The sequence below is a fragment of the Pelophylax lessonae genome (assembly GCF_965119305.1).
Source record: "Pelophylax lessonae genome assembly, chromosome: 1".
Taxonomy (NCBI): Eukaryota; Metazoa; Chordata; class Amphibia; order Anura; family Ranidae; genus Pelophylax; species Pelophylax lessonae.
The window spans coordinates 320,874,559-320,885,653 of NC_138768.1; the positions used below are offsets into that span (position 1 = coordinate 320,874,559).

At 39.9% G+C, this 11,095-nt stretch overlaps 1 protein-coding gene across 1 annotated transcript; it reads left to right on the plus strand.

Annotated features, from left to right (window-relative positions):
* Positions 1–9,191: 9,191 nt before the first annotated feature.
* LOC309566392 (taste receptor type 2 member 40-like) lies at positions 9,192–10,607 on the plus strand. Its single transcript, XM_082271524.1, has 2 exons — positions 9,192–9,383; positions 9,466–10,607. Exons 1-2 carry the CDS (start codon positions 9,348–9,350, stop codon positions 10,519–10,521), a joined length of 1,092 nt encoding a protein of 363 aa, XP_082127650.1. The 5' UTR covers positions 9,192–9,347; the 3' UTR covers positions 10,522–10,607.
* Positions 10,608–11,095: the final 488 nt, after the last annotated feature.

Below are 11,095 nucleotides of genomic sequence, written 5' to 3' on the forward strand. Positions count from 1 at the left end.
AGCAATGTTACATGGATCTGTAGCAATTTTTTTTAGGTAAAAAACTAACATCTTCATGTCCAAACTGTTAAAATGATATATATGTAAATTACAAGAGAAATACAAACACATCATTCTTGTAAGAATTAATATACAGTATCTCACAAAAGCAAGTACACCCCTCACATTTTTGTAAATATTTTACTATATCTTTTCATGTGACAACACTGAAGAAATGACACTTTGCTACAATGTAAAGTAGTAAGTGTACAGCTTGTATAACAGTGTAAATTTGCTTTCCCCTCAAAATAACTTAACACATAGCTATTATTGTCTAAACCACTGGCAACAAAAGTGAATACACCCCTAAGTGAAAATGTCCAAATTGGGCCCAATTAGCCATTTTCCCTCCCCGGTGTCATGTGACTCTTTAGTGTTACAAGGTCTCAGGTGTGAATGGGGAGCAGGTGTGTTAAATTTGGTGTTAACACTCTCACTGTCTCATATTTGTCACTTGAAGTTCAGCATTAAACCTCATGGCAAAGAACTCTCTGAGGATCTGAAAAAAAAAATTGTTGCTCTACATAAAGATGGCCTAGGCTATAAGAAGATTGCCAAGACCCTGAAACTGAGCTGCAGCAAGGTGGCCAAGACCATACAGCGGTTTAACAGAACAGGTTCCACTCAGAACAGGCCTTGCAATGGTTGACCAAAGATGTTGAGTGCATGTGCTCAGCATCATATCCAGAGGTTGTCTTTGGGAAATAGATATATAGGTGCTGCCAGCATTGTTGCAGAGGTTGAAGGGGTGGGGGTCAGCCTGTCAGTGCTCAAACCATACGCCGCACACTGCATCAAATTGGTCTGCATGGCTGTTGTCCCAGAAGGAAGCCTTTTCTAAAGATGATGCACAAGAAAGCCCGCAAACAGTTTGCTGAAGACATGCAGACTAAGGACATTACTGGAACCATGTCCTGTGGTCGGATGAAACCAAGATAAACGTATTTGGTTTACATGGTGTCAAGCGTGTGTGGTGGCAACCAGGTGAGGAGTACGAAGACAAGTGTGTCTTGCCTACAGTCAAGCATGGTGGTGGGAGTGTCATGGTCTGGGGCTGTATGAGTGCTGCCGGCATTGGGGAGCTACAGTTCATTGAGGGAACCATGAATGTACTGTGACATACTGAAGAAGAGCATGTCCCCTCCCTTCAGAGACTGGGCCGCAGGGCAATATTAAAACATGATAATGACTCCAAACACACCTCCAAGACGACAACTGCTTTGCTAAAGAAGCTGAGGGTAAAGGTGATGGACTGGCCAAGCATGTCTCCAGACCTAAACTCTATTGAGCATCTGTGGGGCATCCTCAAATGGAAGGTGGAGGAGCACAAGGTCTCTAACATCCACTGGCTCTGTGATGTCATCATGGAGGAGTGGAAGAGGACCCCAGTGGCAACCTGTGAAGCTCTGGTGAACTCCCTGCCCAAGAGGGTTAAGGCAGTGCTGGAAAATAATGGTGGCCCCACATACTTAGGGGTGTACTCACTTTTGTTGCCAGCGGTTTAGACATGGATGGCTGTGTGTTGAATTATTTTGAGGAGACAGCAAATTTACACTGTTATACAAGCTGTACACTCTCTACTTTACATTGTAGAAAAGTGTAATTTCTTCAGCCTTTTCACATGAAAAGATATAATAAAATAGTTACAAAAATGTAAGGGGTGTACTCACTTTTGTGAGATACTGTATATATTTTAGCCAAAATATGTAAAACTTGCTGACGTCCATGCTTATTTCCACAAATTATGTAAGTCTGCTTAAATTTTGCTTAAAATAACAGGATAAATCCCGCTTGATTTGTAAGGGTCATAAACATTATCTCAGTAGGATTCTAAGTACAGGGTAGTTGTAACAACAGGTAATTAAGTGCATATAAGTGATAATTATTTTACCACCTGAAGCTTCCTGTATATTGTACGGTACATAATGAACTGGTTTATATTGTGGCAATAAAAACCACAACTTCAGAGATAATCTAATGATGAAGATAACTATAATGAATTCTGAATGTGACCTGGGTAAGTAAAAAGAGTTCTGTCTGGCTAGCCTAAACATTAAGGTAAGAGTAAAACACAGCCTAATACACACTTCTATGTTAATTGTCCAAAAAAAATATTAGTTTGCTGATACAAAAAAATGTAAAAAAATCAGTAGTTAAAATTAGATATTTTAAACCTATAAAACAGCTAATATTATTATTAGTTTTCATTTGTGTACGAAATCTAAGCTGCAGATTCAGTGCTAGAGCATGGAGACCAATTAAGAAGGGCAAGGTAGAGAGGATCCTGCTCACAAAATGTTTTTATTAAATTCATACTGTAGTAAAGCTTTACTGCATAACTTAAAGGACACAGCAACTTTGTAGATATTAAATTGTATCTAAAGCCAAAAATGTATTTTTACGTTTTGATGAAGTGGTGAGGAGTTAGGTGTTAACCGCTGCCCGTGCCCTATTTTAGGGGAGTCACCATCAATGTCTGCCATAATGATCACTATTAATGGGACTGAAAGCAAGGGAAAATCTTAAAATTTTAGTTGTCACCAAAACAGGAATAGAGGGGAGGACAGAAAGTAAAATCAAATCTTTATAATAGGACACAGATGACAAAGAAATTAAAAATGAACAAGAATTTTAACAATTTCTAACTCGGTTTAAAGCTAAAAATATTCTTGGTCTTTAAGAATACTTGTGTGCAATAGGTGAATAAATCATGAAAAGAAGTGTAGACTTTCAGGTTATTTACTTTCAGGACTTTTCAGTTAAAGTTAACTATTCAGTCATTTCACGGGTCTTCATAAATACATTTCTGACATGTCTCAATAGACAGCAGCGGTCATTTAGCTCTAGTTAAGTGATTATTTTTTCTGGGCTGAGCCTGGATAATGTCTGAACAAAGATGGCTCAGTTCTTCTGGAGAGAAAAGGAAATTAAAGTATTGTCATGGGGGATAACTGTGTTTCTATGAGACATAATAAAAGTTTTTACACTTACATGTCACTTAAACTGGCCATAAACGATCAAATTTGTCCATCCACACAAATGAGGTTGATGGAGGAATCCCCTGAGGCCCGACATTGTATTCTGACAGCAGCTCATGTAGATGTCAGAATACACTCATAAGTAGCTGCAGCTGGTTGACTTCTGTTGAGAAGGGACCACCATACACTGATTGAAATTCCCTATTCTGCCAGACAAATTTTGATCAGTATATTTCCAGCTTTAGTATAAAAAATAACCGCGCTAAGCACAAAAATAAAAGGTGAATAAACCAAAATGAATGGTAGCAATACAAAATATAAATGTGAAAAGCTGCAGCTGTAGTGGGAAACACCAAAATAGTAAATGTAAAAGAAAAGCCGTGCTAAATTGACACAATGATATTAAAATAAAACTAGAAAAAATATTATAGCAGTGAATTGTGCTTCAAATTATACCATAATAATAGTGCTAATGTCGGCAGATTCCACCAGAACACAGCCGCCCAACTTCCGGATATCACGTGGTGACGTCAGCACGTGATACCCGGAAGTCGGGCGGCTGTGTTCTGGTGGAATCTGCCGACATTAGCGCTATTATTCCTTTTCACATGTGAGTTTTTTACCTTATTTTAATAAAGTGTTCCCCTACGTACTTCACTATCTGTGGCCCCCTTCTTTTATGTTTCGTTTGGGAGTGTCGGGCCCGGACTGTTTGAGTGCGGTGGCTTGTCTAAGATCGCGGTTCCCTGCTGGACTTGTCAGAGAGAGGCATCACGCCATCTACGGGATCCCATTGGAGCTCTTTTAACATATCTGATGCTTGTCTTTATCTTCCCTCTGGTAAGGGTTTAGCGTGCCCTTAGCATGCAGCACTGAATGTGGAGGAAGTCACAATATATGGTGAAGGATTCCTTTCTTGCACTCGGCACCCATATTTGGACTCTTTATTTTCTATATCTATATATGGACATTATGTTATGAATAGATTGATTCAGTGCCATGGTTTATTCAATTGGACATTATGGTATAATTTGAAGCAAAATTCACTGCTATAATATTTTTTCTAGTTTTATTTTAATATCATTGTGTCAATTTAGCGCGGCTTTTCTTTTACATTCTTTCACATATTTCCAGCTTTACATGCAGGCACCTAACATGAAAAAAATATATTTAATAATATCTAATCCACTTTAACAAAAACTTGATGTAGCGATATATGAAATACATAAAATGTAGAGATGACCCCATGAGAAAATATACTGTAAGGATTTACAGATAAATGCAAGGAATTGCATAATTTATAAGTGGTTGAAACTAACAAGACATATGTCACCTTCTGGACTTATCTCTTTTGCTTACTATCCAAATATTTATTGAGCACCGGAGATATTCAGTTATCACTGTACTTTCACGCTCCAATGCTGAACATCAAGTCTCCCATACAGAAGCTGCAGAGTAATTTGCAGCCTTTCTGACCATCCCTCCTCTTGCCCAATCAGGGGCGGCTTTGTATTAGCAGAACCCATTCACAAAATGCAATGTTCTCCGCCAATGGGCAGTGGAGGGGAGGGGTGGGCAGTGGGGCTACTGTGTAGCAGAATGCATTTCTCCTGTTAGAGTACTGAAGTATAGTGATAGCTGTACTCCCAGTGCTCAGAAAAAATTAAATAGTAAATAAAAGAGATAGGTCCACAGTGTTTGACATCTTGTTTATCTTAGTTTTGCTTTAAAATGCAATTAGCATTAAAAATGACAGAATTTAAAGTTCTAATAGAACTGTAATATTTTACCAGTTTTACTGCATTCTATATATATATTCCTGAGCCCCTCAAAACAATAAAATCATCTGTATTATTACTTGTTGCTAGATCACTGCCTACCCGTTCTAACCTATCTATTAGCTCATTATAAATAATGTTTTCTTTTCTCTCCAGCAGTGCACCTCGTCAATAATATCTTCTGCTATTATTGTCTTATTCATCAATGTGGACAGAAGAAAGATGTCCAGTTATCTATATCCATGTCCACCTAACAAGGAATTTGGACAGTGGATTATTCCTTTGCTTCTGGTGTTCCTGCTATTTCCAGAAACAACTGAGAAAGACTCATCAGAAATAGGTCTCTATGATAGAAATTCACAGCAGCGTTTAGTTGCATACAGTCACTTTTCGATACATCCCCTGTATGATAAGTGAGTACTCTCCTAATTAATTAACAGTAACTTTAATGTATGCAATGGGGTCAAGGAAATGTTCGTTTGGCTATTTGAATTCACAGAGCAAACACTAAGGCCTCATTCACACCAAACATGCATTAACACTGATGGAAAAAGCACGCAGATTATAAAGGCTTGTTTACACCATGTGCAGAGACATCAGTTTTTCTGCACGCATTCTGCAAGACGCTAAAGAAAACAGTTGTTCTCTATGTGTTAGTTTGTTTTTCTCTTTACAATGAGCAAAACTGGGAGTTTTAAATAGAACGACGTAAAACTTTTTTTTCCCCATTTTGTATAAAGTAAGGAAGGGTTATAACCCCTGTCAGTTTTTGCCATCTGTGTTCCTTTGGGGCGATTTACCTTCACTTCCTGTCCCAAAACAACAAGTGAGAAGAAACCCCTCCAAAATGAGGGAATCCCTTGTCTATACATAAAACCTGTTGTGCTTCCCCTTTAAATATATATAAACCAACAATAGTGCAATACACAACCAAAATATACCGTAACTCAATATATAATGTCTCAATAAATATATAATGGTGAAAAAAAATCAGTGAATAAAAATGATATATAAAATAATGTCCCACGATTGTAAACAAATATATAATTTAAATTAAACAACTCCAAAATAGTCCATTCACAGGTAAAGAAGTTCTGATTGGAGATCACTCCTGTGCTCCAAGACCAACCACAGCCTCTTACCAGAGAAATCAGACCCCTGGTGTAGCACCCTACAGGTAGGTGCTAGGTAAAATTTATAGTGGGCCTTGTCTGCCTAACAGCAGGGCTGTGATCTGTTTAGATAGGGTAGCAAGGGCTTCCAGATGTGCCTGCTGAGGGGAGAAGTATCCAAACTGGCTCCTGTGAGAGGCTTCTCATAGGGCAGTGTGGGAAGCCCAATCAGGGGACACATCCCAGCTTGTAACTACCCCAGAAGGCAGATTATGCTGCAAAGGATTCTGGGAGTGGGTATAAGTTTGGGGGGAAGTGCGTAGCATGGTGTCTTTGGCAGAGTCCCAGGAAGGAGAGTGCGGCTGTCTCTCCTCCTGTCTGAGAAAGGGGGATGTCTCAGGGTGTCGCCTGAGTGTCCAGAGAGAGCTGAGTTGAGCTGAGGGGATCCAGGTCCTGGGGGGAGAGAGGGGTCCAGTCCCAGGAAAACCTACACAGGTCGTGAGTACTGAGGATTGCCCCTGGGGGTCTGCGTGAAGTTAGAGGGGACCACTCCAGAAGAGGTTCTGGGATCCAGTATCAGCTAACTGTAAAGGGGGTACCTAGATTGAGGACCCTGAAGCTACAGGGGGGGTACATAGTCAGTGGACCCTGAAGAGTTTGAGGTCAAAGGGAGCACCTGCAGAATTGTACAGAGCATGCCAGTTACAGTGACAGTTATACAGAGTTCTACTATATACTACCTCAAGCTGTGCCAGGCGGGGGGGGGGGGGGGGTAATGTATTCAGTGACTTTCACAGTGCAACAGTGTCTGGAGTTCTACAGTTCTCAGTATTGAATCTTTTGGACTATAAGTGGAGGATTCAGCACTTCTTCTGTTTTACAGAATATTCTCAGTGTTAGTGAGCGTTGGCTGGCGCCAGCTGGTATCAGGGAAGCGCCACCGGGCATTTCAGAAGTAAAAGTCCCAATTGTAATTAGTTTAAGCCTCAAGGAGTATCCCACTCATTCCCTTCTCCCATCCCCTTAATACCAATAAAACTACAAACAAAGATGCCGGAGTTGTCGCTGCTTCAGTTGTCACACCCAGGGACTCAGTTCGCATGGGCTGGAGAGATTACCGGTACTAATGGCAGACCCACATCAGGCCATAGGCCTAGAAACCTTGCTACACTAACATGAAGGTTATGAATGCATGAGAACTATCCATGGTAATCATCAGATAAACCCCCTCAGACAGGCATCACAACTCCTCAAAACATCTGTGTGCATGTAAAGATAACACAAGGATTAAGTATTACAAAGGTTGCTGTTGACACCGACCTTGTTCCCCCGTCACGCTTCCAATCATAAAGGGCTGAAATCAGGCATACAGGAGAAGACTTCAGAATCATTATCGCTAGTTACAGATCCCTTTTTGTAGGCTGTACAATAGGAAGAATTTGTTTGTTCAGTAGTTTGGATCTATTGGCCTCGGAGCTTCTGATCATCCTAGACAGCACTGAAATTGGTCATTAATATCGCTTCTACAACTTGTTTTCTTTATCTTATTACTGATTACTACACCACTTGCAGTGGAAAGGGTGGGAGGACCAATAATTTACACTGACATCTTAGACGATGAAAAAGACGCATGAGCTATGGAGGACAGAATGGTTAGTTGAAAGATTATTCTTAAAAGTTAATTCCCTCCCTGCTTCTGTTTCTTGGCAACTTATGTCCACTAGTCCCTGGTAGCGTACTACTAGAGTATGTTGACAACTACCTACCTGCTACCTGTCCTTGATTTAGACATACTTTATGTTAAGATCAATGACAATAGGGAGGTCATTATTAAAATGTTGATTAGGGGCCCAATAATTGATAGTTGGGCCCCTGGTGGACATAGTATTGTAATGTAGTATAACTCAGTGTGGTTAATGTCAGTGTAATGAAGCTGTGTTGCAGAGAAAAAGCTGTGGCTTAAATAATTGTTTTTATGCATCTATGCATGTTGCTTTGAAAATGGTTTTCAGTTCTTTATGGAAATAAAAGCTGACATAAATTGTAAAACCAGGCAAATGCAGCAGAAAACGTCTAAAACATACACATCTATAGGACTCTGAAGTGAATCTATGTCTAACTAAGAGTAGCAAACCAACATAGACACCCTAAGGTGCCTACATGTATGCTTCATTGGTGCACCTGGCAATTGTCATGGTTTTTTAGTCACTGTGACAAATAAAAAAATAAATAAATGATATTGCATAAAAGCACATAGGCATAGCACTGTTGAAGAAGTGTCATAGGTGGCTATTGAGTATAGGGGTGGTCTAAATCCAACAGATTGAGGGTGTTCATATACTAGAACAATGATGGAGATGAAAAAGAGTGCACAGATCTGGTGGAATAAAAAGGCACATTTATTAACAAATATAATACCCCACAGTGTCATATTTCTGATTCTGTATGTGTCTGCTGTATTATGTATCTGTGGTAAATAGTATCTTGTTCTTTTTGTATTGCTTCCTTTGTTTGAAAGACTTGGTGATCCTGCCAATCCCTCTGCTTTCCAATTGCAAACTTACAACGCTAGGCATGGGAGCACATCCTTTTCAACATGGTCAGTTTTCTGGGGGCACTCATGCGGGCTCACTACAAAGCTGTGCTCTGCGTGTCCATTGACACACACAGTGCTACTCGGCCTTACCCTCCTCACTGCCTATGAATGACAGCAGCAGGAACCAATAGCTCTTGCTGGTGTCTCTGGACCAGTGAGGAGAGAGCAGTAATCCTGCTCTCATAAACAGCACTGGATCAACATCGGGCTTAGGTAAGTATAAGGGTGGCTGGGGGGCTGCACACAGAAGGGTTTTAACCTTTATGTATAGAATGTCATTAAAGTAAAAAAAAACCTTTTGCTTTTTAGCTAATAGTTCAACTGAGCATTAAAAATTGTCAGACAAATATGTAGACCCTGTAAACCAGTGGTCCTCAACCCTGGCCTACAGGGCCCACTAACAGGCCAGATTTTAGGTATTACCTTGGGGAGATGCAGACTAGAATACTGCAATCACTGAGCAGCAAATTATATCACCTGTGATTTATTTCAGTTATCTTGCAAATCTGGCCTGTTAGTGGGCCCTGTAGGCTAGGGTTGAGGACCACTGCTGTAAACCACTGCCATGATGAAAATGGATAAATCTTCTGAGCAACTTATGATAATAATCATTAACTACCTTTGTAGTTACAGGTCGTCGCATTTGTTCACCACCCAGTTCTTTGCCATTCTGCAATCAAGCTATCAAGGATTTCACGCCAGCTCCAACTCAGTTCTAAACTCTTTGTTCTTTGATTTCCAATCCAAAGACAATATCAATAGATATTCTCATCAGCTGGAAGGCAAATGTTCAGATGTTTATGTGTTGTATATTAGAGATGTGCATAAGCCCCCACATTACATAATGACAATTATCATTTGGATGTATCAATACCGCCAAGTAAGTTATGTAAAAAAAAAATGATACTCCTTGTTCAGTCTAATAATATCTTTGTCATCAGTTTTTTAAATTTTATTTACAGGATATAAAAGCCAGGACTGCAACACAAATGTTCACCTTCAGAAGAGAAGGAGACAGTAATGAGGCAGCTGAAAGTCAAATATTGCCCATGTTTGTTATTGTATCCCTTTCTGCTCTTGGCATCAGCACTGTGACTGGGTTTTTTACCAATTTTTTTATCATTGTGGCTCATGGACTGGACAGGCTTAAAGGTAGGAATACGAACCCAAGAGAATTGATACTCTTCACTCTAGGTCTGTTCAACACTGCCTTTCAGTGTACCATGGTGGCCAACGACTCTCTTCTCTTTCTTTGGAGTGATGTGTATTTCTTGGACAATGTTTATACCAGCTTCTCCGTCCTTCTGCTCTTCACAATCTTCTCCAGTTTCTGGTTTATGTTTTGCCTCTGTGGCTTCTATTATTTGATGCTAGTTACATATGAACAAACTTTCTTCATGCGTCTCAAGCAAAGCATCTCTGATGTGGTCCCCTGGATGCTGTTCATCTCTGTATTTATATCACTTATTATCAGTATCCCAGTTGCTTGGAACATTAAGAAAGAAGAATACTCTGTTCAGATAGATGGTAATCTTACTGGCAACTCAACTGTACAATATGGAACTCCACACATGAGTCTTCAATACTTGCTGGTTGCTAGTATTGTTGGCTGCTGTGTTCCTCTCATTTTGGTTGCCATAGCAAACTTTTTTATCATAAGATATCTTTTTGTACATGTCAAACAGCTCAAGAAAAGTGCAACAGCAATGGGTGTACAAAGTATGGAAGCAAGTCTATCTGCAGCCTGCACTGTCACCTCCCTTCTTATTCTTTATGTTAGTTTCTATGTCTCGGAAACTTTACTGATATTGGACATCTTCAAAGTGGACAGCCCTTGGATTTCAGGGTGTTTAGTGACTGTTTATAGTTATGGTCCCATACAATCACTTATACTCATCCTGGGCAGTCCAAACCTCAGACAACTGATTCGTCAATGGTTATGTTCAATAAATGTTACCATCATGCCTTCAGGTTTCAGAACCAATAAAAGTTCATCGGTTTCTATTTTGATCATGTAACTGTCTATTAATAATTGTAATAAAAAAATCTTAATTACTGTATACTTAGCTCAGATTTAGCTATGTATAACCAGTCTAGTGCCACATGGCACAATAATGTAGTTGACAAGTAGGGTATAGCCAGCCCTAGATGGAGCAATTTTTTTCCTGCAAATGCAGGTTGCAGAAGAGAAAGTTGCTTAATTCCTCCATTAACACATTAAGTGTTGATGGGGAAATCTCTCCCACTGAGCTATTGTGTTCTCACAGCCGGAGGGGGGGGGGGGGTGCGCTGGCAGCCATCCTTGCATAGAGAGCATACAGTGATTATTGCTAGCAGCTATAGCCACTGGCAATAATCGCCTGCAAAATCTGACAGGCTGATTGTACCCAAGTTGATTAAACAATCAGCTTGTGTACAATCAACCTGTCCATATATGGTTCAAACCTCAGCCCGTCCCTGCCAACCCAGATGAGATTCAAACTGCCTATGGCTGGCTTAAAGTGTAACTACACTGCATTTGAGCACCAAAAGAAAAAATGCTATTTAATACATTTTTAATATTCATGCAAAATCACCCATCTATCCATCCAT

Bases quoted from the DNA above. Each gene is read 5' to 3' on its own strand.
- LOC309566392 (XM_082271524.1), top strand. From the start codon at position 9,348: ATGACAATTATCATTTGGATGTATCAATACCGCCAA. The intron at 9,384-9,465 runs GTAAGTTATGTA...TTTTATTTACAG, and splicing joins GGATGTATCAATACCGCCAA to GATATAAAAGCCAGGACTGC.